At 32.7% G+C, this 26868-nt stretch overlaps 1 protein-coding gene across 3 annotated transcripts; it reads left to right on the plus strand.

Moving 5' to 3' along the window:
- Window positions 1–2257: 2257 nt before the first annotated feature.
- On the plus strand, window positions 2258–26868 carry LOC142349614 (uncharacterized). Of its 3 annotated transcripts, none has more exons than XR_012760837.1 (4): window positions 2258–2382; window positions 4805–5043; window positions 25388–25645; window positions 26664–26868. XR_012760837.1 is itself a non-coding variant. In XM_075401299.1 (4 exons), exons 1-4 carry the CDS (start codon window positions 2310–2312, stop codon window positions 26679–26681), a joined length of 417 nt encoding a protein of 138 aa, XP_075257414.1. In that variant the 5' UTR covers window positions 2258–2309; the 3' UTR covers window positions 26682–26868. The 3 variants fall into 3 exon arrangements, 2 of the variants coding, with proteins under 2 accessions (XP_075257414.1, XP_075257413.1); XM_075401299.1 differs by having other exon boundaries at window positions 25388–25474; XM_075401298.1 differs by lacking the exon at window positions 26664–26868 and having other exon boundaries at window positions 25388–25658.

The raw sequence follows: 26868 nt of genomic DNA on the forward strand, positions 1-26868 counted from the left end.
ATAGAAAACACTTCGTTTCTCGACATGTGCTATTAAAACCAATTATAAAAACATTTCGCTCTCCAAGGGGAATGATTTTTCGATCTGTCCAGGAACGAGTGGTTGGAATTTTAAAAACTTTTAGGAACAAACTGTTTCATCTTGCAAAACTTGACGTTAGAAATCGCTCCTTCATAGCGAAGTTCTAGTTTTAATGAACTAATAGAAAATTGACAAAGCGGAATTGTTTTGATTTAACCAAAACAAAAGAGAAGTTAAATCAGGACCACCACCATGTTCATAAGTTTGGTGACACAAATTCTCAAAAAAATCTCATAACAAAATTGAATGAAAATAAAATTCCAAAGGAAATGCCCAGTAAAAAAATCTCAAGAGAAATAAACCCCTTGATAGTCAGAGAGAGGAATCATCATAAAGTAGGCACAATAATTTCGCCGTAATTTTCATTTTCTTTGACCATTTGATTCCCACTCTTTGTTGCACTACGGCAAAATATTGAAGCGCTTGTTTTCAGTGAGTGGCTTCGAAAAGATTCCGGATCAGCCTACAAATTTAAAGCTTCGACTCAAAAATTCTTGGAAATGGTCTGAGAGCACGCTTTTCACAACGAGAACGGGAAGCTTAGATATCTCTTGCCCGCGTCTCCGTTGAGATTTGTTTCTTCAAACGACTCAACGAAATTAAAAGCTTCAAAATCTGGAAATCATAAATGAAAACTAAGGAAAACTTTGTTAGCAGGACAAAAAGCAATTGCTGCAGTAGCGCGATTATGAGAGTAACACATACTTGAATGACACTCCATATTTTAACAGAGATCGACGGAATCGAAAAACGCCAAACCCTCCACTATTCAGAAAGTTTATTGATACATATAGATTTTCTTCGTATAACTCGTTTAGCATAAACTTGGCATAAACTTGTTTAGTTTCTTTGTCTTTGTTGCCATCAAAAGTTTTTGTCAACATTTTCTCATTTTGTCCTCTCAAAAAAACAATTTCTGATATTGCTTGGTCATATAGGGATTTGCTGTTGTCTAGAGCAGTTTGGAGTTCTCTATTTGCTTGCTTGTTTTTTTCTAAGTCTTTTTTTAGTTCTGTTATTTCATCCTGTTGCAAGTTACTAGTATCGAGTGATGATCTTTTGTTCTCTCTTAGTTTTAGAATTTCTTGAATGAGTTTATCTTTGTACCATTCCGCTAGAACAGCCGCTTCCATTTTGTCGCTGGATACACTGGGCTTGATTATGATACACTAGTGACTCATTCTGGAAAAAAAACGGTGAGAAGAAAAAAAAACTCAAAACTTTGACCTAAAAAAGTTCTGGAAGGGAAACAATTGTTAACTTGAAAAATACTGGATTGGTCTCACCAGATGAAGAATACCAAAAAAAATCCCAGATAAGAGTGCCGAATAGTCGATTCCAATTAGGATAATGAATGTCTTCTGATTAATGAAAAAAAAACTACTAAGTTGTCTTCAGGAAGAAAAAATTCAAAGGTGTATTATGTATTTGAGAAATTTCTATGCAGCTGACTTGAAAATCAAGTGGAAAATCAAATCTAATTTTTTAAGATCAGCTTTCAATTCAGTCGTATAAAAATTTAAAATAAAAATATGAAAAATGAAAAAGAATTCTAAAATATAAAGAGAAGCCTACACCTTTGGGAAAGGCGCGAGTTTGTGAAGCGGGATGCTTCTAGAAAAGTACTGACAAAAGAGCGATGATAAAATTTAGCCGATTGTATTATATATTACAAAATATCACCGTCAAAAACAACAATCTGACGCGCTTACTATGCCGCCGTCTTAGTTCTGAATTAGTAATGTTTTTTTTAAAAAAGTTTAAATTTTTCCAAAATACAGAAACGTCGAAATCAGTTCAAAATTCTGTTTTTTATCGTAGATTTTCTCAAACAGCAGATACAATACCTGCAGTGGTACACTTTTTCTGCCCACATTTTCCCCGGCAATGATACCTTACAAAATGCCGATACGTTAGGAATCCTTTAGTTATTAGTTGTAGTGACTTATGCAAACAGGGTACTTTTTATAGACTGCCCAATATTTGACCTTGAAAACTTGCAAAATAGTCTGCTTGAAAAGTTGCAACCAGGCTTGAAGTGTTGCTAAATGCCTCTCAACTACATACCGCATATAACGTAAATTATCGTTATGTTCAGAGCCGTTTGTCAGATAGCTCTGATGAGGGTGCTACCAAAGAAGGAAACTCTGCGAAAGCTAGACGAGTCGATGTTTGATGGAAGAACTGGATTCAGATTCGCGGCAGGGATCATAGCTGGCGCTGTCCTTATGATGCGATTCATATTATACAATGATGAATACTACATAGGCGACTGGGATGATGTCGCCTTAAAAACAACAGGTATTTGTTAAATTTCGCGATTATAGCAACTTAATGTTTTGTATCTTGCGTTCAATTTTTTGTTTTTGGATTTGTTAGCAGATTAATAGAAGAACTTTAGTACAAAAAGAAGTTTCAATGGAATGGGCAGTGGAGTGCTTGTAACGCAATACACTACGGTACCAAAAAACTACGTACACCTGGAGAATTTTTAAAAAGCGCCTCAAATAATGCAACATTTTGAGTTCAAATCTTAATCCTATGGTAACGAGACATTACGCGTTTAGCGTCCTTAACACCTAGTAGATAATTTTTTTTTCAAAGACGGCTCTAGCGACATCTGAGTCAAATTTCCGACAAATTTCATTAAGAATATTTTGCAAAAAAACTGTCTGTTTTTCTAGTTGCTGCTTCAAAATTTTCTATAGGATTCAGTTCAGGACGTTTTGTTGACCATTTCAGTACCTCCCGTTTCTATTCTTTGAAGAAGTTGCTGACAATCTTCGATTTCTGCAGAGGGCGTTGTCTTATTGAACAAAAACGTCTTGAAAGTAAAATTTTACCTCAGACTTCATCATTACCTAGTGCGAAGATCTAAGAAACCACTTAAGTCCATCTGATTATAACAATCTCAAAACAAAATATTGCTTGTTCAAACTCGAATTTCCTGTTTTCGGTCAAGAAATCGTGCTCCAATTTTTTGAAGAAAATTTGCAACTCTTTCGCGCAACGAAAATTCCTGCCTCTGGAGAGGCCTTAAGATTGTTACATTTCGGTGACGTTTGCATGCACGCTGTATACCAGATCTTTATTTTAAGCTGAGTTGCTTTTGTTTTGTCCGTCAAAATTGTAATTTTTAACTCTGAACAGCGTGGCAAACAGCAAAAAAATCAGCTTAATAATCTATTTTGTGCAAACGGATGAAACAGGAATGAAATCTCGTTTAGATTTTCAGATTTTTCCGTCTTTTCTCAGGCCTTAGCGAATATCAAATGTTTTGAGCAATAATTACGATTAAAGAACACAAATTGTTTTTAGTAGTTTTTTTGTACCGAAGTGTAATTTCGGGTCTTTCCCATTATAGCCCCCATATGGTATTAAAAGTGCTTTGTTCTTCTTTTTGGTGCTGTTTGGCCGTTTTCTTGACAAAAGTGGGGGTACCGTGTAACCAGAACCAGTTTTCAGTTTGCATAACTTTTAATTACGGTCAAAAAAGTTTATATTGCGAAAAAGCATAATTTTGTCTCTCTTTTTCTCAGGTAAAGGTAAACTTTGTCCACGAAATTGAGTGTGTAACAAGGCCAAAACTTTATTGATCAAATTTCATTATTAGTTAACTTAGATCAAATTCAAAAGCTTAGCTGTTCTTCTGAACCCTTCTATGGGTAATTGCAAAGCTACTAATTTTAAAGCCGCAGTTAGTAGTGTCAAAGACATTTCTCAAATTCATCGCCATTTACGCTTTATTTCATTTTGGTCTAATTGTTACTATCGTAGTTATTACATCCTGCAAAATTTGTCATTATGACCACTGGACAAGTTTGACGAGGGTTCTCTAAACTTGCAGCAGATTTGAACTAACTTCGTATAGTGTCACAAATGTTCACTCAGCTTACAATCTTCATTTTGAAAGTTGTCCGTGAATTGGAGTTACATATTGGAGTATATTTGAGCAAGCAAATGTACTTTTACTACGTCATGCAGCGAAATCCTGTCGTTCTACGGAAAACACGATTCATCGGACAAATTTTGGATATTTGCCTGGCCAATTATCATCTACTACACTCTTTCAAAGGCAGCTTACGTTACATTCTGGTAATTTCTTAGTAATCTTTAGACGCATTCTTTTTTCTGTAAAATTTTTGTAGGACGCTAATATATAGATAAATTGCAATAGTTTAGGTTTTCTAGAGTAATTCTTCATCAAATTTTTGATTGTTTGATTTTAAAATTTTTTTGTGATGAAGCATCAGTGTGGACGGTTCGTGGATGCAGTTTATCAGCCTATGGTCAACTCGAAGTTCTGACAAGGCCTGCAGCATTTTTTGTGTCAAAAATTAGAATGTTGTTACATTTTAACTTTTTGATTTAAGGAAAAAAAATTGAAAGCCTTCGTTTTACACAGATTACAAAATTTTTATCGGAACGTTTAGATCTCCCAATGTAACAATTCTGCGTAAAATACATTTTTCAGGAAAAACAAATTTGTCAAACAGACACCTAACTTTTGCTTGTTTTCCAAATTGAGTTATACTTAATACCCTTAGTGGAAGAGAACGCTATCTCTAAAATTGGACATAATGAACAATTTTCCTCGCGTTCCTCGGTTTCGATAAAATCTTTCGTATAGATTATGTTTTTCTATTTCTTTTGAAAATTCAGAACTAAACGAAATATAGTATACCAAAAAGAAATAATGATAGCTGAGTCTGTTCATTTCTAGCATGGAGCAGCATACTCTTCCTGTTGTTCTTGGAAATTCTCGAGATTCTGCAGAGGGCAGTTGGATTCAAGTCAGTGTGTTGCAAGGTGTTTGATGTCATGGTATGCAGTGTCGTCATCCTTTTCTGGATACTCTCAATCGGTCTGCTTCTACTTTACAAAAACGATTACGGATACCCAGTACCGAAAGGCTACAGGGTTCTGCAGATCACTCTATGCTCGATCTTTGCGATCATACAGGTTATTACAGTTCATTCAAATTCATAAATACATAACAATAAATTCGTTTCCGCGTGCTGCTCTAAAAAAAATCTTTTCCAATTTACTAAATTACTAAGCAAATTGATAAACCGAGCGGACTCAAGCCCGTTTTAAGTACCCCGGGAAAGTTTTTCTAAAGATTTGTTAACTGTAGTATCTAAAAATAAGGCCTCACAAAATATAACAATGAAAATTAGGTTGGGAGGGTTTGAAAACGTTTTCTTAGTAATTCGACAATAACTGTCCCTTTTTATGAACGATTAATTTCTCAAGTCGGTGTGAACCAAATTATGCCGCGCTTTGCGCTGATTGTCTTATATTGTTTAAACGGAGGAGGAGGGTGTTTTAGTGTTGTAAACAAAATTTATTGGTGTACTGCATAGTCACCAATAATTGATGACAGTCTGACTGACTGATTGAAGCGCTGGGGGGGGGGGGGGGTGAGAGTAGGGGGAGGTGGTGCAAGGCCGCTTGCAAGAATCATAAGTAATTTTTTTGGTCGAAAGCGCCCTCTTGAACTTTTCTTCCCCCAGCAAAAACGAGATTATCTCACAGCTTGAGGTGCGCCTAACAAGCCAGTTCTCTTTAGATCAACCTGGGTCTGGAGAATCCAGACTGAAATCGATCTTGATCAGACCAACTTGAGTTTCTCACAGAAATATTAAATTTCCTCGAGTTGCGCACGGGGGGTGCCAGACCCAATTCAGTTGCTCAGTCGTGGGTTCCAAAGCTTAAGATTAAAAAAACGCTGCAGTAAAATTTTTGTTGTTATTTTCTCTATTGATAATTAGACATTATTCTTTTATCTTTGTTCTGAGCATAATAGTATAAAAGATTTTTTGTAAGAAACAAAAATGTGTAACTCAACATCACGAAATGTCTTTGGATTGGTTTTTTCAGCTCGTCAAGGTTTTTTGAAGATCAAGATATGTACATGTTTCTAAATGGAATACGAATAAATTTTACCTATTCACCCAAAAAATGTTTTTTTTTTGACTTTTTGTCAGTTCTTTGTCACGTGTAATTTTACAGATCTTTGTAACCATAAGATTTAGGTATAAATTGGTTCTTAAATCAATCATTACAAATTTAGATGAAATAAGAGTTTTTGGTTCCTGGCTATTTCTCTGCATAAGCGTAAACCCTTCATGACTCTAGAAAATGTGCAATTTTTTAACTTTAGAAACAATACTTATACTCAATGTTATAGCATTCTTAATGTTACAAAATTTTTTTTGAGAATACGAGTATTAGTTTTTTTATTGAACAGATTCTAGTTACTCTGAAAAAACACATTGGTAATAGAACTAAACGAATCTTCAGAACTAAAATTATTTGCCTTTGTTTGATATTTTTTATTGTTAAAAAATGATATTCTTAAGGACTCAAATAATTTGACTATTTTAAGTTTTTTGTTCTCAAAAAGTTGAAAACGCTTTTTTGTTTTACCGCTCTTAACAGTTTTCAGATTTATTTTTTTCAACTTTTGAAATATTTTTTTAATTTTAAATTATTTTCAAGGTTTATTTTTTTTTGATAAGAGAGGCGCAGGCTGATGGCAAGAACTATAAGTAAGTTTTTAAAGAAATTTGTTGAATAAGCTTGGATTTGTGGCAAATATGTTTTGTTGATCCAAAGTGCCGCAAAAAAACTGTTGCTCCGATCCGGCCGATCCGTGTAAAAAAGACTATCTCACAGCTTTGGGTGCGCGACCGAGCCAGTTCTGATTAGATCAAACTGTGTCTGGAGCGTCCAGACTGAAATTGATCTCAAACAGATCAATTTGAGTATCTCACAGGGTTATTTTTTTTCCTCGGGTTGCGCATGGGGGCGCCAGACCCAATTCAGTTGTTCAGTCGTGGGTTCCAAAGCTAAGGATTCAAAAAACGCTAAAACGCTGCAGTAAGATTTTGGTTGTTACTTCTCTACTGAAAATCAGACATTATTATTTTATCTTTGTTTTGAGCATAATAGTATAAACGATTTTTTGTAAGAAACAAAAATGTGTAATTCAACATCACGAAATGTCTTTGGATTGGTTTTTTCAGCTCGTCAAGGTTTTTTGAAGATCAAGATATGTACATGTTTCTAAATGGAATACGAATAAATTTTACCTATTCACCCAATAAATGTATTTTTTTGACTTTTTGTCAGTTCTTTGTCACGTGTAATTTTACAGATCTTTGTAACCATAAAATTTAGGTATAAATTGTTTCTTAAATCAATCATTACAAATTTAGATAAAATAAGAGTTTTGGTTCCTGGCTATTTCTCTGCATAAGCGTAAACCCTTCATGACTCTAGAAAATGTGCAATTTTTTAACTTTAGAAACAATACTTATACTCAATTTTATAGCATTCTTAATGTTACAAAATTTTTTTTGAGAATACGAGTATTAGTTTTTTTATTGAACAGATTCTAGTTACTCTGAAAAAACACATTGGTAATAGAACTAAACGAATCTTCAGAACTAAAATTATTTGCCTTTGTTTGATATTTTTTATTGTTAAAAAATGATATTCTTAAGGACTCAAATAATTTGACTATTTTAAGTTTTTTGTTCTCAAAAAGTTGAAAACGCTTTTTTGTTTTACCGCTCTTAACAGTTTTCAGATTTATTTTTTTCAACTTTTGAAATATTTTTTTAATTTTAAATTATTTTCAAGGTTTATTTTTTTTTGATAAGAGAGGCGCAGGCTGATGGCAAGAACTATAAGTAAGTTTTTAAAGAAATTTGTTGAATAAGCTTGGATTTGTGGCAAATATGTTTTGTTGATCCAAAGTGCCGCAAAAAAACTGTTGCTCCGATCCGGCCGATCCGTGTAAAAAAGACTATCTCACAGCTTTGGGTGCGCGACCGAGCCAGTTCTGATTAGATCAAACTGTGTCTGGAGCGTCCAGACTGAAATTGATCTCAAACAGATCAATTTGAGTATCTCACAGGGTTATTTTTTTTCCTCGGGTTGCGCATGGGGGCGCCAGACCCAATTCAGTTGTTCAGTCGTGGGTTCCAAAGCTAAGGATTCAAAAAACGCTAAAACGCTGCAGTAAGATTTTGGTTGTTACTTCTCTACTGAAAATCAGACATTATTATTTTATCTTTGTTTTGAGCATAATAGTATAAACGATTTTTTGTAAGAAACAAAAATGTGTAATTCAACATCACGAAATGTCTTTGGATTGGTTTTTTCAGCTCGTCAAGGTTTTTTGAAGATCAAGATATGTACATGTTTCTAAATGGAATACGAATAAATTTTACCTATTCACCCAATAAATGTATTTTTTTGACTTTTTGTCAGTTCTTTGTCACGTGTAATTTTACAGATCTTTGTAACCATAAAATTTAGGTATAAATTGGTTCTTAAATCAATCATTACAAATTTAGATAAAATAAGAGTTTTGGTTCCTGGCTATTTCTCTGCATAAGCGTAAACCCTTCATGACTCTAGAAAATGTGCAATTTTTTAACTTTAGAAACAATACTTATACTCAATTTTATAGCATTCTTAATGTTACAAAATTTTTTTTGAGAATACGAGTATTAGTTTTTTTATTGAACAGATTCTAGTTACTCTGAAAAAACACATTGGTAATAGAACTAAAAGAATCTTCAGAACTAAAATTATTTGCCTTTGTTTGATATTTTTATTTGTTAAAAAATGATATTCTTAAGGACTCAAATAATTTGACTATTTTAAGTTTTTTGTTCTCAAAAAATTGAAAACGCTTTTTTGTTTTACCGCTCTTAACAGTTTTCAGATTTATTATTTTCAACTTTTGAATTATTTTTTTAATTTTAAATTATTTTCAAGATTTATTTTTTTTGGTAAGAGAGGCGCAGGCTGATGGCAAGAACTATAAGTAAGTTTTTAAAGAAACTTGTTGAATAAGCTTGGATTTGTGGGAAATATGTTTTGTTGATCCAAAGTGCCGCAAAAAACTGTTGCTCCGATCCGGCCGATCCGGGTAAAAAAGACTATCTCACAGCTTTGGGTGCGCGACTGAATCAGTTCTGATTAGACCAAACTGTGTCTGGAGCGTCCAGACTGAAATTGATCTCAAACAGAACAATTTGAGTTTCTCACAGTGTTATTTTTTCCTCGGGTTGCGCATGAGGGCGCCAGACCCAATTCAGTTGTTCAGTCGTGGGTTCCAAAGCTAAAGATTCAAAACACGCTAAAACGCTGCAATAAATTTTTGGTTGTTACTTCTCTACTGAAAATCAGACATTATTTTTTTATCTTTAATTTGAGCATCATAGTATAAACCATTTTTTGTAAGAAACAAAAATGTGTAATTCAACATCACGAAATGTCTTTGGATTGGTTTTTTCAGCTCGTCAAGGTTTTTTGAAGATCAAGATATGTACATGTTTCTAAATGGAATACGAATAAATTTTACCTATTCACCCAATAAATGTATTTTTTTGACTTTTTGTCAGTTCTTTGTCACGTGTAATTTTACAGATCTTTGTAACCATAAAATTTAGGTATAAATTGTTTCTTAAATCAATCATTACAAATTTAGATAAAATAAGAGTTTTGGTTCCTGGCTATTTCTCTGCATAAGCGTAAACCCTTCATGACTCTAGAAAATGTGCAATTTTTTAACTTTAGAAACAATACTTATACTCAATTTTATAGCATTCTTAATGTTACAAAATTTTTTTTGAGAATACGAGTATTAGTTTTTTTATTGAACAGATTCTAGTTACTCTGAAAAAACACATTGGTAATAGACCTAAAAGGATCTTCAGAAGTAAAATCATTTGAATTTAATTGATTTTTTCAAAGGTATACTGACCGTTAAAAACAATATTCTTGAGGACTCAAATAACTTGACTATTTCACGCATTTTGCTCTTAAAAAATTGAAAACGTTTTTTGTTTTACCACTCTTAACAGTTTTCAGAATTATTAAATTCAACTTTTCCTATGTTTTTAAAATTTTAGTTTGTTTTTGAGATTTAGGTTTTTTTTGATAGGAGAGGCACAGACTGATGGCAAGAAATATAATTAATTTTTCAAGAAATTTGTTAAATGACATTGGATTTGTGGCAAACAAATTTTGTTGGTCCAATGTGCCGCACAGAACTGTTGTTAGTCACCGAATAAAGAATAAGGTCTCATTGCGTTTGGTGCGCGATCAACCTAATTCTGGTAAGACCGAACTGGGTCAGGAGCATCGAGACTGAAATCGAAGTTGATGAGGCCAACTTGAATTTCTCACAGGGTTTTTAATTTTCCTCGGAATAAGCACTGGGTTGCTGGACCGAATTCAGTTTTTTAGTCGTAGGTTCCAAAGCTACAGCTTCAAAATTGTTGTTGAAATAACATTTTGGTTGTAAGTTTTTTTATTGAAAATCAGACATTATTTCTTTATCTTGGTTTTGAGCATAATAGTATAAACGGTTTTTTGTAAGAAACAAAAATGTGTAACTCAACATCACGAAATGTTTTTGGATTGGTTTTTTCAGCTCGTTATGGTTTTTTGAAGATCAAGATATGTACATGTTTCTAAATGGAATACAAATAAATGTCACTCCAATTTTTAAAATTTTTTTTTGTCAATTCTTTGTTCACGTGTAATTTTACAGATCTTTGCAAACAAAAAATTTAGGTATAAATTGGTGCTTGTATCAATCATTACAGTTTTAGACAAAATAAGAGTATTGCTTTCTGGCTTTTTCTCTGCATTAGCGCAAACTCTTAACGACTTTAAAAAAGATGCAAAATTTTGTCTTTAGAAACAATAGTTATACTCGTTTTGATAGCTTTCATATCGTTAAAATAATATTTTGAGACTAGGAGTATTAGTTTTTTTTATTGAACAGGTTCTAACTACTCTGAAATACACATTGGTAATAGACTTAAAAGGATCTTCAGAAGTAAAATCATTTAACTTTAATTGATATTTTCAAAGTTGTACTGACCGTTAAAAACAATATTCTTGAGGACTCAAATAACTTGACTATTTCACGCATTTTGCTCTTAAAAAATTAAAAACGTTTTTTGTTTTACCACTCTTAACAGTTTTCAGAATTATTAAGTTCAACTTTTGCTATAACTTTAAAACTTGAGTTTGTTTTTGAGATTTAGGTTTTTTTTGATAGGAGAGGCACAGACTGATGGCAAGAAATATAATTAATTTTTTCAAGAAATTTGTTAAATAACATTGGATTTGTGGCAAAAATATTTTGTTGGTCCAATATGCTGCACAGAACTGTTGTTAGTCACCGAATAAAGAATAATGTCTCACTGCTTGTGGTGCGCGACCAACCCAATTCTGATAAGACCGACCTGGGTCAGGAGCTTCGAGACTGAAATCGATTTTGATCAGACCAACTTGAGTTTCTCACAGGCTTTTTTATGTTTCCTCGGGTTGCGCACTGGGTTGGCGGACCGAATTCAGTTTCTTAGTCGTAGGTTCCAAAGCTACAGATTAAAAATTGTTGTTGAAATAACATTTTCGTTGTAACTTTTTTTATTGAAAATCAGACATTGCTCATATTTTCTGTGTTTTGAGTATATTAGTATAAACGATTCTTTGTAAGAAACACAAATGCGTAACTCAACATCACGAAATGTTTTTGGATTGGTTTGTTCTGCTCGTCATTGTTTTTTTTGTTGCAGAGCCAGTTATAAACAATTTTCTAAATGGGATACAAATAAATGTTACCCTAATTTTTTGAATGGTTTTTTGGTCAATTCTTTTTTCACGTGTCTTTTTACAGATCTTTGCAAACATAAATTTTAGAGATAAATTGGTGCTTATATCAATCATTACAATTTTAGACAAAATAAGAGTTTTCGTTCCTGGCTATTTCTCTGCATTAGCGTAAACTCTTAACGACTCTAAAATATGCATATTGTTGTCTTTAGAAACAATAGTTGTACTCATTTTGATAGCTTTCATATTGTTAAAATAATATTTTGAGAATAGGAGTATTAGTTTTTTATTGAACAGGTTCTAATTACTCTGAAAAAACACATTGCTAATCGACCTAAAAGGATCTTGAGAAGTAAAATCATTTGCCTCTGATTGATAGTTTTAAAGTTATACTGACCGTTAAAAACGATATTCTTGAGGACTCAAATAATTTGAATATTTCACGCTTTTTGTTCTTAAAAAATTAAAAACGTGTTTTGTTTTACCACTCTTAACAGTTTTCAGAATTATTAAGTTCAACTTTTGCAATATTTTTAAAATTTTATTTTGTTTTTCAGATTTAGGTTTTTTTGATAGGAGAGGCACAGACTGATGGCAAGAATTATAATTCAAATTTCAAAGAAATTTGTATAATAACATTGTATTTGTGGCAAACATATTTTGTTGGTCCAGTGTGCCGCACAGAACTGTTGTTAGTCACCGAATAAAGAATAAGGTCTCATTGCGTTTGGTGCCCGATCAACCTAATTCTGGTAAGACCGAACTGGGTCAGGAGCATCGAGACTGAAATCGAAGTTGATGAGGCCAACTTGAATTTCTCACAGGGTTTTTAATTTTCCTCGGGTTAAGCACTGGGTTGGCGGACCGAATTCAGTTTCTTAGTCGTGGATTCCAAAGCTACAGATTCAGAATTGTTGTTGAAATAACATTTTAGTTGTAACTTTTTTTATTGAAAATCAGACACTACTCATTTTATCTGTGTTTTGAGCATATCAGTACAAAAGTTTTATTGATACAAAACAAAGATATCTAAATCAACACCACAAATTATCTTTGGATTGGTTTATTCTGCTCGTCATGGTTTTTCTGTTGCAGAGCCAGTTATAAACATTTTTCTAAATGGAATGCCATTAAATGTTGTCGTAAAAATTTTATTGTTATTTTTTGTCTTTTTTTTCTCGTGTAATTTTGCAGATCTTTGTAGATCCTCTATTCTCTTTTAACCACAAAATGTAGGTAAAACGTGGTGCTGATATCATCCATTAGAATTTTAGACAGAATATAATTGCTTCCTAGCTATTTCTCTGTTTTAGCGCAATCTCTTCACTACTCTAAAAAAGATGCAATTTTGTAGCTTCAGAAACATTTTTCATATTCAAGTTTATACTACCCACGAATTTGAAGTTAGGAGTTTTAGACTTAAATTAATTGAACAGACTCTAATTACGTAGAAAAAATACAATGGTCATAGATCTAAAAGCATCTGCAGAACTAGAATCATTTGACTTTGTTTGATGGTTTCCCTGTCAAACTGACCGTTAGAAAATTAGCAAGAACTATAAGTAAGTTTTTAAAGAAACTTGTTGAATAAGCTTGGATTTGTGGGAAATATGTTTTGCTGATCCAAAGTGCCGCAAAAAACTGTTGCTCCGATCCGGCCGATCCGGGTAAAAAAGACTATCTCACAGCTTTGGGTGCGCGACTGAATCAGTTCTGATTAGACCAAACTGTGTCTGGAGCGTCCAGACTGAAATTGATCTCAAACAGAACAATTTGAGTTTCTCACAGTGTTATTTTCTCCTCGGGTTGCGCATGAGGGCGCCAGACCCAATTCAGTTGTTCAGTCGTGGGTTCCAAAGCTAAAGATTCAAAACACGCTAAAACGCTGCAATAAATTTTTGGTTGTTACTTCTCTACTGAAAATCAGACATTATTTTTTTATCTTTAATTTGAGCATCATAGTATAAACCATTTTTTGTAAGAAACAAAAATGTGTAACTCAACATCACGAAATGTCTTTAGATTGGTTTTTTCAGCTCGTCAAGGTTTTTTGAAGATCAAGATATGTACATGTTTCTAAATGGAATACGAATAAATTTTACCTATTCACCCAATAAATGTATTTTTTTTGACTTTTTGTCAGTTCTTTGTCACGTGTAATTTTACAGATCTTTGTAACCATAAAATTTAGGTATAAATTGGTTCTTAAATCAATCATTACAAATTTAGATAAAATAAGAGTTTTGGTTCCTGGCTATTTCTCTGCATAAGCGTAAACCCTTCATGACTCTAGTAAATGTGCAATTTTTTAACTTTAGAAACAATACTTATACTCAATTTTATAGCAATCTTAATGTTACAAAATCTTTTTTGAGAATACGAGTATTAGTTTTTTTATTGAACAGATTCTAGTTACTCTGAAAAAACACATTGGTAATAGACCTAAAAGGATCTTCAGAAGTAAAATCATTTGACTTTAATTGATTTTTTCAAAGGTATACTGACCGTTAAAAACAATATTCTTAAGGACTCAAATAATTTGACTATTTAAAGTTTTTTGTTCTGAAAAAATTGAAAACGCTTTTTTGTTTTACCGCTCTTAACAGTTTTCAGATTTATTATTTTCAACTTTTGATTTATTTTTTTAATTTTAAATTATTTTCAAGATTTTTTTTTTTGATAAGAGAGGCGCAGGCTGATGGCAAGAACTATAAGTAAGTTTTTAAAGAAACTTGTTGAATAAGCTTGGATTTGTGGGAAATATGTTTTGTTGATCCAAAGTGCCGCAAAAAACTGTTGCTCCGATCCGGCCGATCCGGGTAAAAAAGACTATCTCACAGCTTTGGGTGCGCGACTGAATCAGTTCTGATTAGACCAAACTGTGTCTGGAGCGTCCAGACTGAAATTGATCTCAAACAGAACAATTTGAGTTTCTCACAGTGTTATTTTTTCCTCGGGTTGCGCATGAGGGCGCCAGACCCAATTCAGTTGTTCAGTCGTGGGTTCCAAAGCTAAAGATTCAAAACACGCTAAAACGCTGCAATAAATTTTTGGTTGTTACTTCTCTACTGAAAATCAGACATTATTTTTTTATCTTTAATTTGAGCATCATAGTATAAACCATTTTTTGTAAGAAACAAAAATGTGTAACTCAACATCACGAAATGTCTTTAGATTGGTTTTTTCAGCTCGTCAAGGTTTTTTGAAGATCAAGATATGTACATGTTTCTAAATGGAATACGAATAAATTTTACCTATTCACCCAATAAATGTATTTTTTTGACTTTTTGTCAGTTCTTTGTCACGTGTAATTTTACAGATCTTTGTAACCATAAAATTTAGGTATAAATTGGTTCTTAAATCAATCATTACAAATTTAGATAAAATAAGAGTTTTGGTTCCTGGCTATTTCTCTGCATAAGCGTAAACCCTTCATGACTCTAGTAAATGTGCAATTTTTTAACTTTAGAAACAATACTTATACTCAATTTTATAGCAATCTTAATGTTACAAAATCTTTTTTGAGAATACGAGTATTAGTTTTTTTATTGAACAGATTCTAGTTACTCTGAAAAAACACATTGGTAATAACCTAAAAGGATCTTCAGAAGTAAAATTATATGACTTTAATTGATATTTTTAAAGGTATACTGACCATTAAAAACGATATTCTTGAGGACTCAAATAACTTGACTATTTCACGTTTTTTGTTCTTACAAATTTGAAAACGTTTTTTGTTTTACCACTCTTAACAGTTTTCAGATTCATTAAGTTCAACTTTTGCAATATTTTTTATAATTTTAGTTTGTTTTTCAGATTTAGTTTTTTTTGATAGAAGAGGCACAGACTGATGGCAAGAATGATAAATATTTGTTTAAAGAAATTTGTTAGATAACATTGGATTTGTGGCAAACATATTTTGTTGGTCCAATGTGCCGCACAGAACTGTTGTTAGTCACCGAAAAAAGAATATTGTCTCACTGTTTTTGGTGCGCGACCAAGCCAGTTCTGATTAGACCGACCTGGGTCAGGAGCATCGAGACTGAAATCGAAGTTGATCAGACCACTTTGAATTTCTCACAGGGTTTTTGTTTTTCCTCGGGTTGCGCACTGGGTTGCCGGACCGAATTCAGTTTTTTAGTCGTGGGTTCCAAAGCTACAGATTCAAAATTGTTGTTGAAATAATATTTTGGCTGTAAATTTTTTTATTGCAAATCAGACACTACTCATTTTATCTGTGTTTTGAGTATATCAGTACAAAAGTTTTCTTGATAAAAAACAAAAACATCTAAATCGACACCGCAAAATGTCTTTGGATTGGTTTGTTCTGCTCGTCATGGTTTTTTTTGTTGCAAAGCCAGTTATATACAATTTTCTAAATGGAATACAAATAACTGTTACTCTAATTTTTTAAAATATTTTTTTGTCAATTCTTTTTTCAAGTGTAATTTTACAGATCTTTGCAAACATAAAATTTAGGTATAAATTGGTGCTTATATCAATCATTACAATTTTAGACAAAATAAGAGTTTTAGTTCCTGGCTATTTCTCTGCATTAGCGTAAACTCTTGACGACTCTAAAAAAGATGCAAATTTTTGTCTTTAGAAACAATAGTCATACTCATTTTGATAGCTTTCATATTGTTAAAAAATAACCTGAGACTAGGAGTTTTAGTTTTTTTTGAAGAGATTTTAGTTACTCTGAAAAAACACATTGGTAATAACCTAAAAGGATCTTCAGAAGTAAAATTATATGACTTTAATTGATATTTTTAAAGGTATACTGACCATTAAAAACGATATTCGTGAGGACTCAAATAACTTGACTATTTCACGTTTTTTGTTCTTACAAATTTGAAAACGTTTTTTGTTTTACCACTCTTAACAGTTTTCAGATTCATTAAGTTCAACTTTTGCAATATTTTTATAATTTTAGTTTGTTTTTCAGATTTAGTTTTTTTTTGATAGAAGAGGCACAGACTGATGGCAAGAATGATAAATATTTGTTTAAAGAAATTTGTTAAATAACATTGGATTTGTGGCAAACATATTTTGTTGGTCCAATGTGCCGCACAGAACTGTTGTTAGTCACCGAAAAAAGAATATTGTCTCACTGTTTTTGGTGCGCGACCAAGCCAGTTCTGATTAGACCGACCTGGGTCAGGAGCATCGAGACTGAAATCGATTTTGATCAGACCAACTTGAGTTTCTCACAGGGTTTTTTATGTTTCCTCGGGTTGTGCACTGGATTGGCGGACCGAATTCAGTTTCTTAGTCATGGGTTCCAAAGCTACAGATTCAAAATTGTTGTCGAAATAACATTTTGGTTGTAACTTTTTTATTCAAAATAAGACACTACTCATTTTATCTGTGATTTGAGCATATCAGTACGAAAAATTTGTTGATAAAAACAAAGATATCTAAATCGACACCACAAAGTGTCTTTGGATTGGTTTGTTCTGCTCGTCATGACTTTTTTTTGTTGCAGAGCCAGTTATAAACAATTTTCTAAATGGGATACAAATAAATGTTACCCTAATTTTTTGAATGGTTTTTTGGTCAATTCTTTTTTTATGTGTAATTTTACAGATCTTTGCAAACATAAAATTTAGGTATAGATTGCTGCTTATATCAATCATTACAATTTTAGACAAAATAAGAGTATTGGTTCCTGGCTATTTCTCTGCATTAGCGTAAAATCTTCACGACTCTAAAAAAGATGCAAGAGTTTATCTTTAGAAACAATAGTTATACTCATTTTGATAGCTTTCATATTGTAAAAAAAATTGTTGTTGAAATAACAATTTAGTTTTAAACTTTTTTTATTGAAAATCAGACACTACTCATTTTATCTGTGTTTTGAGCATATCAGTACAAAAGTTTTGTTAGCATATTAGTGCAACATTTGTTGTATCAAACAAAAATGTCTAAATCATCATCACAAACTGACATTGGATTGGTTTTTTCTGCTCTTCATGTCTTTTTGTTGCAGAGCCATTTATATACACTTCTTTGAATAGAAGACCATTAAAGAATGTCGTAAAAAGTTATTGATGTTTTTTTGTTAATTTTTTTTCACGTGTAAATTTAGAGACTTTTGTAGATCTTCTAGTCTCTTTGTAACCATAAAGATTAGATATGACTTGGTGCTTATATCATCCATTGGAAATATAGGCGGCAAAATTTGAGCAATGGTTCCTGGCTATTTCTCTGCTTCAGCATAATGTCTTCGCCACTCTAAACAGCTGAAAACTTGTATCTTTAGTAACTATTTCCGTATTCAGGTTTATTCCATTTATAATTTTCAAAAAAATTTTTTGAAACTAGGAATATTAGATTATTTCGACTGAACAGACTCTAGTTATTTTGAAAAAATACATTGGTCATAGACCTGAAAGAATCTGCAGAACTGAAAACATTTGATCTCGTTAGATGAATGCTGGTTAAGCTGATGGTTAAAAATTGAGATTCTTAAGGACTCGAACAGTTTGACTATAGCACGCTTTTTGTTCTTAAATGCTGTACTTTACCGCTGTTAACAGTTTTTGAATTTATTAACTTCTCTTTTGCAATATTTTGACTTTAATTTTTTTTGAGACTTAGTTTTTTTAATAGGAGAGGGGCACTCTGATGACGAGATTTATAGATAAATTTTGAAGGAAATTTGTTAAAAAACATTGAAATTTCGGAAATCATGTTTTGCTGGTCCAAAGTGCCGTACACAACTCTTGTTAGTCTCCATGTAAATAATACTATCTCATTGCTTAGTTGCGCGACCAAGCCAATTTTGATTAGACCGACCTGGTCAGGAGCATCGAGACTGAAATCGATTTTGATCAGACCAATTCGAGTTTCTCACAGGGTTTTTTATGTTTCCTCGGGTTGCGCACTGGATTTGCGGACCGAATTCAGTTTCTTAGTCGTGGGTTCCAAAGCTACAGATTCAAAATTGTTGTTGAAATAACATTTTGGTTGTAACTTTTTTATTGAAAATAAGACACTACTCATTTTATCTGTGATTTGAGCATATCAGTACGAAAAATTTGTTGATAAAAACAAAGATATCTAAATCGACCCCACAAAATGTTTTTGGATTGGTTTTTTCTGCTCATCATGTTCTTTTGTTGCAGAGCCATTTATATACACTTCTTTGAATGGAAGACCAATTAATGTTGCCGTAAAATGTTATTGATGTTTTTTTGTTAATTCTTTTTTTACGTGTAATTTTAGAGATCCTTGTAGATCTTCTATTCTCTTTGTAACCATAAAAATTAGATATGACTTTGTGCTTATATCATCCATTAGAAATATAGGCGGCAAAATTTGAGCAATGGTTCCTGGCTATTTCTCTGCTTCAGCATAAGGTCTTTGCCACTCTAAAAAAATGAAAACTTGTATCTTTAGAAACAATTTTCGTTTTCGAGTTTATTCCATTTATATTTTTTAAAAATAATTTTGAAACTAGGACTGTTAGATTATTTCGATTGAACAGACTCTAGTTATTTTGAAAAAATACATTGGTCATCGACCTGAACGAATCTGCAGAACTGAAAACATTTGATCTCGTTTGATGAATGCTGGTTAAGCTGACGGTTAAAAATTGATATTCTTAAGGACTCAAACAGTTTGACTATAGCACGCTTTTTGTTCTTAGAAAGTTCGAAATGCTGTAGTTTACCGCTGTTAACGGTTTCTGAATAGATTAACTTCCTCCTTTGCAATATTTTGACTTTAATTTTTTTTTTGAGATTTAGTTTTTTTAATAGGAGAGGGGCACGCTGATAACGAGATTTATAAGTAAATTTTGAAGGAATTTTGTTAAAGAACATTGCTATTTCGGACATCATATTTCGCTGGTCCAAAGTGCCGTACAGAACTGTTGTTAGTCTCCATGTAAATAATACAATCTCACTGCTTTAAGTGCGCGACCAAGCCAGTTCTGATTAGACCGACCTGGGTCAGGAGCATCGAGACTGAAGTCGATTTTGATCAGACCAACTTGAGTTTCTCACAGGGTTTTTTATGTTTCCTCAGGTTGTGCATTGGATTGGCGGACCGAATTCAGTTTCTTAGTCGTGGATTCCAAAGCTACAGATTCAGAATTGTTGTTGAAATAACATTTTGGTTGTAACTTTTTATTTGAAAATAAGACACAACTCATTTTATCTGTGATTTGAGCATATCAGTACGAAAAATTTGTTGATAAAAAGAAAGATATCTAAATCGACACCACAAAATGTTTTTGGATTGGTTTTTTCTGCTCGTCATGTTCTTTTGTTGCAGATCCATTTATATACACTTCTTTGAATGGAAGACCATTGAATGTTGCCGTAAAATGTTGTTGATGTTTTTGTGTCATCTCTTTTTTTTTCACGTGTAATTTTAGAGATCTTTGTAGATCTTCTATTCTCTTTGTAACCATAAAATGTAGATATGACTTGGTGCTTATATCATATGTTAGAATTATAGGCGGCAAAATATGAGCATTGGTTCCTGGCTATTTATCTGCTTTAGCATAATGTCTTTGTCACTCTAAAAAGATGAAAACTTGTATCTTTAGAAACTAGTTTCGTATTCAGGTTTATTCCATTTATAATTTTTAAAAATAATTTTGAAATTAGGACTATTAGATTATTTCGATTGAACAGACTCTAGTTATTTTGAAAAGAAACCTTGGTCATAGACCTGAAAAAATCTGCGGAACTGAAAAGATTTGATCTCGTTTGATGGTTCCTGGTTAAACTGATGGTTAAAAATTGATAATCTTAAGGACTCAAACAGTTTGACTATAGCACGCTTTTTAATCTTAAAAAATTCGAATTGCTGTACTTTACCGCTGTTAACAGTTTTTGGATTTATTAACTTCCTCCTTTGCAATATTTTGACTTAAATTTTTTTTTTGAGATTTAGTTTTTTAATAGGAGAGGGGCACGCTGATAACGAGATTTATAAGTAAATTTTGAAGGAAATTTGTTAAAGAACATTGCTATTTCGGAAATCATATTTCGCTGGTCCAAAGTGCCGTACAGAACTGTTGTTAGTCTCCATGTAAATAATACAATCTCACTGCTTTAAGTGCGCGACCAAGCCAGTTCTGATTAGACCGACCTGGGTCAGGAGCATCGAGACTGAAATCGATTTTGATCAGACCAACTTGAGTTTCTCACAGGCTTTTTTATGTTTCCTCGGGTTGCGCACTGGGTTGGCGGACCGAATTCAGTTTCTTAGTCGTAGGTTCCAAAGCTACAGATTAAAAATTGTTGTTGAAATAACATTTTCGTTGTAACTTTTTTTATTGAAAATCAGACATTGCTCATATTTTCTGTGTTTTGAGTATATCAGTACAAAAGTTTTATTGATACAAAACAAAGATATCTAAATCAACACCACAAATTATCTTTGGATTGGTTTATTCTGCTCGTCATGGTTTTTCTGTTGCAGAGCCAGTTATAAACATTTTTCTAAATGGAATGCCATTAAATGTTGTCGTAAAAATTTTATTGTTATTTTTTGTCTTTTTTTTCTCGTGTAATTTTGCAGATCTTTGTAGATCCTCTATTCTCTTTTAACCACAAAATGTAGGTAAAACGTGGTGCTGATATCATCCATTAGAATTTTAGACAGAATATAATTGCTTCCTAGCTATTTCTCTGTTTTAGCGCAATCTCTTCACTACTCTAAAAAAGATGCAATTTTGTAGCTTCAGAAACATTTTTCATATTCAAGTTTATACTACCCACGAATTTGAAGTTAGGAGTTTTAGACTTAAATTAATTGAACAGACTCTAATTACGTAGAAAAAATACAATGGTCATAGATCTAAAAGCATCTGCAGAACTAGAATCATTTGACTTTGTTTGATGGTTTCCCTGTCAAACTGACCGTTAGAAAATTAAATTTTTAAGGACTCATTTATCTTGACATTTTCACAGTTTTTTATCTTTTAAAAAATTCAAAAAGGCTGTTTTTTACAGCTCTGAAGAGTTGTCGGGATTTTTATGTTCAATTTTTGCAATATTCTGATTTTTTGAAAAAGTTTGTTCAGTTCTAATTTTTTTTTGATGGGAGGGGTTAGGAGAGCGGGCAGGTTTATGGCAAGATTTGTAAGTAAATTTTTACAGAAATTTGTCAAAAGCACTGAGTTTGTGGCAAACATGTTTTGTTGATCCAAAGTGCCATACAGAACTGCTGTTCCACTCTGGATAAAGAATATTACATCTCAGTTTGATGTGCTTGACCCAAGCCAGCTCTGATGAGGCCAACTTGTGCCTAAATTAGGTGGAGTGAAGTCGATTTTGTTCAGACCAAGTTGAGTTTCCGACAGGGTGTATTATGTTTCCCCGGATTGCCGACTGGGGGTACCTCACTTCAATTGATCAGTCGTAGATTGCAAAAACCAAAGTTGAAAACTCGGAGCTGCAGTAAAAGTTGCGTTGTAAGTACTTTTGAAGTAAAAGTTGGGTGGTAAATATCTCACAGCTTTAGGTGCGCGACCAAGCCAGTTCTGGTTAGACCAAGCTTGGTCTGGAGCGTTCAGACTGAAATTGATCTTGATTAGACCAACTTGAGTTTCTCACAGGGCTATTGTGTTTCCTCGGGTCCGTACGGGGGTGCCAGACCCAATTGAGTTGCGTTCACTTGTGGGTTCCAAAGCTACAGATTCAAAAATATTGCTGCAGTAACATTTTGGTTGTTACTTCTCTTTTGAAAATCAGACGTTACTCATTTTATCGGTGTTCTGAGTATTTTAGTATAAACGATTTTTTTGTAGCAAACAACAATATCTTACTCAACATCACAAAATGTTTTTGAATTAATTTTTCTGCTCTTCATGGTTTTTTTTTGTTGACGATCAAGTTATATACTTTTTTTCAAAAGTAAGACCAATAAATGTTACCCTTATTTTTTTATTGATTTTTTAATGATTTTGGTTCCTGGCTATTTCTCTGCTTAAGCGTAGACTCTTTACTACTATGAAAAGGATGCAAATTTTTATCTTTAGAAACAATATTTATACCCAATATTATAGTATTCATAATGTTAAATTTTTTTTGAGATCGGGAGCGTTAGTTTTCTTTATTGAGCAGACCCTATTTACAATGAAAAACACATTGGTATTAGACCTAAAAGAATCTGCAGAATTAAAATCATTTGAACTTGTTTAAAATTTTCCCTGGTAAACTGACCGTTAAAAACGGTATTCTTAGGGCTCAAATAATTTGACTACATCACGATTTTTGGGCTTAAAAAATTGAAAACTCTATTTTATTTTACCGCTCATAACAGTTTTCAGAATTATTAAATTCAACTTCTGCAATATTTTGACAAATATAAAATTTTTTTCCAGATTGTTTTTTTGATAGGAGAGGCGCAGGCTGAGGGCAAGAAAAATAAGTAAGTTTTTAAAAAATTGGTTAAATAACATTGGATTTGGGGCAACCATATTTTGTTGATCCAAATTGCTGTACAGAACTGCTCTTCCTCTCTGGGTAAAAATACTACCTCTCAGTTTGATGTGCTTGACCCAAGCCAGCTCTGATCAGGCCAATTGTGCCCTAATTAACCGCAGTAAAGTCGATTTTTGTTCAGACCAAGTTGGAGGTGCAGTAAAAGTTTGGTTGTAAGTATTTTTTTGAAAATCAGTCGTTACTCTTTTTATTCGTGTTTTGAGCTGATTAGCATAAGAAGTTGTTTTGTAACAAACAATAATATTTAACTCAACATCAAAAAACGTTACTTTGTCTTTTCAGCATTTTATTATGCTCATCAATTAAACCAGGGCAGTTTTTCAAAAACAGTCTCCTCAACAGTTCATTAAAACTTCTTTTTTAAAATTAGACTAGATTTTTTTCTGCGTGTGAACCTCGTTGTTCTTGTCGGACTATTGGGATTTTCCAGAAGGTTCGTGTCAATTCGCACAAGTTCCTGGAAGGGCTCTGTTCACTGTATTAATTACCAATTGATTATATCAAAATTTGATTAGCTGTAATTAACGTGACCTCTATAAATAATGAGATGCAACAATGTTGCAAAAAATGGTTTACGCAATTTTTTTGAATTATTTTAAATTATTTAGGAGAGCACTTATTTCTTTTGTACGTTTGTCGATTCAACACTTGAAGATAATTGTAATGACCCTATTTTTTTCAATCCAATTGTTTAGCTCTAGGAATGTGTTTGGATATTCAGAATTTGGAATGACTTTAAGGGAAGCTGAAATAAAAAGGCAGCTGAAATCTTACCTTAAATTTATAGCAATAAAATTTTCTAAAGTTGTTGAGAATCGAATTGTTTTTAAAAATAAAATACAAGATACTGTAAGTTATTAAAAGAAGGAAAAAAAGGTTGATATGGTTTGGTTTTGTTCAAAATCAAGTTATATACATCTCTCTTGATGGAGGACCTCCAAATATTCCTTAAAGTTTCGCTTTTATATCCTGCTGACTATTTTTTTAAATGTTACTTTATGAGTGACAACTAATTACTTAAGATCTTCTAGTCCCCTTTGTAGCAATTAAACGAAAAACTTATATCATATTGGTGCTCATATCAAAATTTTAAGAGAAGACAAGTGTATTGGTTCGTGTGACTAATTCACATTTCTACTTCGACCTCGTTTCTATTTCAGCCTAATCTCTTCAATATACTGAAAAAGATTCACTAATTTCACAATTGCACAATTTCCAGATTCACTTTTGTGTGATATTATGTACAAGGAATTCGATGGAGTAATAGATTTTTTAACAGACGCTCTTCACTTTGTAAATATACAATGATTAAGTATTCCAGAAATGCAGTCATTTGATTTGTTTTGTTTTTACGGGTCTTTCAAAGCAAAGTGCTCAAGTTTTTGCCTTAGAGGGTTAAAAACAACTGTCTGAGAGCTGTGAGTTGAACAAAGGCGTCCCAATTCGTTTTGTCAATTTTCATCAGACGAAATACCAATTTTGCAAGTTAATTTCACTTACAGATTTAAGTGAAGTCCATTTTTGTCAAATGTGACTTGTACTTACAGAAATAGCCTTTAACTTTGTATTTACAATTCACAACAATATGGCTCAAAATAAGTAATTCATCGATTTCGTATATCCCTTGTTTAGATCTGGATTTATAAAACGACCGTCGCCCACCGCAATAGGGCATGGAAAGACTGTCCTGGATAGATTTTTGATATAAATAGAATTTCTCTCGACTTTGCGTGATGATCTCGGCTCTGGCTGGATCTAAAACAACCGTCCTGGAATTTGGCTAGACAGCAAAACGTCTCTTGAAGTTCGACTAGACAACATAGACAATAAAAAATGTATTCGACTTTACGGAATGTACTCGTAGCAATGTCTTGTTTTATTTTCCTAAGAAATTAAGGAAAAGCAAAGGAATCATTTAACCATTGGGTTAGGTTGATGAAGGTAACGAGATCGAACCCAGTTGTTGGCGGAAATTTTTAGTTTGACTCAGTTTTGTCTATGAAAAGAATTTGGCTGGACCTATGATAAGAATTAGCATCGATTTTGGCAACAGTCCTCGACCATTTATTGTATTTCAAAATTTACCCCCCACATCCTGAATTATTAGGTCTTTTCATAAATTCCAAGTCTAGACTAGGGATGAATTAGTTAATAGCGTTTGTCTATTTTTGTTATTGTTTTTGTAGTTTCGCTGGATTACTGTCAATGTGGAAGAGATTGTTGATGTTATCAAAAGCAGACGATCAAAAAACGCGGAAACAGATCCGGTTGAGGTGAATTCTGACCTCATCTCTCTATAACCTGAGAATGTCAAAATCTCAAATTCATTCTTTATTGTTCAAAAACAAAGACAATGTGCTTTATGCTGAAATTATTATGATACAATGATAACTACTTGTGTTAAATGAATCGAATTGTTAATCCCACCTTGCAAAAATTTCCAGGTAAATTGATTATAAATTTCAGGTAACTCTACCTCAATTTTGCGAGTGAATTGTTCTTTTATACAACTTACCTAGAAAGTACCTCCAAGCAATCTCAACTACCTGCAGTTCTAGGTGAATTTGCCTGCAATGTACCTAAAAATTGCAGTGCTACTCACCTAAAATTTCAACTGCAAAATACTTTTCTAGGTGGTTCTACCTACAAATTGCATGAAAAAACTGCAGTTAGAATTAACTAGTAATTTTTTTTTTCAGGGAAATTTTTTGGTGAAAGTACCTGCATACCTGCTCATTCTGTGTACGTTGCAGGCAATTTTACGCAGAAATTTAACTGCAAAAAATTCTAGGTTATTTTAACTGGAAATTGCATCAAAAGTTTGCAGGGAGAATTACCCTAAAATTTTTTGCATGTAGTTGGATAGGTCTGACGGTCTTTAAATTAGTCCAAAAGCTTACCGTTGGCTAAAAAAAACGTTTGCAAAAAAGACCCAGCCATTATTAAGGCATATGATGTCTATTTGACGACCACAAAGTGGTCTTTGTAAAGACAGCAAGAGAAAATACTTATTCTGAGGCGACAATCTCCTACATCAATTTCCTAAACTTTGTTATGTGATAAAGCAGTTGTAGTCATACAAGCAAAAAATAAAAGCCAAGAGGACCATGTCATACTCTATTGACAGACTGCAAGGATAATATAGCTGATGGGGCGTTTTATGTTCTGCTGAAGTTCTCTAATTTTCTGCTCGGACTTAGTATGTATTATTCTAATCATCTATTGAGAAATATTACCTATATTTTAATGGGAGTTTTTGAATGTTATTTTTAACGTCAAATCTACATATCTAAAATAATATTGTTGTTTTGAGTTTGCAGGTAATTTCTAGGTAAGGTAACCTAGCCAAATTGCACTTATTTATTGCACGTATTTTTTGCAGGTAATGTTACCTTCAATCTGTTCACCTGCAAACGTTGCAGGTAGTTTTACCTGGAAATTTTTTAGAGTGTACTTTTTCAGGTAGCAGTGCGTGCATGATTTTCCCTGCTTTTTTGACGTCGAAGGGGAGCGAGGGGGACAGTATTGATACTGCAGAGATGCTATATTTACATAATCAAATAGTAAAAAGAGACGATCCATCTATAACATTTGCCAAGATGCCAACAAACTTTGTAATGACTCAATGACAAAACTCCAACAGTAAAAAATTTAAACAATTTCAAAA

This window comes from Convolutriloba macropyga, chromosome 11 (assembly GCF_964194025.1).
Source record: "Convolutriloba macropyga chromosome 11, txConMacr16.3, whole genome shotgun sequence".
NCBI lineage: Eukaryota > Metazoa > Xenacoelomorpha > Acoela > Convolutidae > Convolutriloba > Convolutriloba macropyga.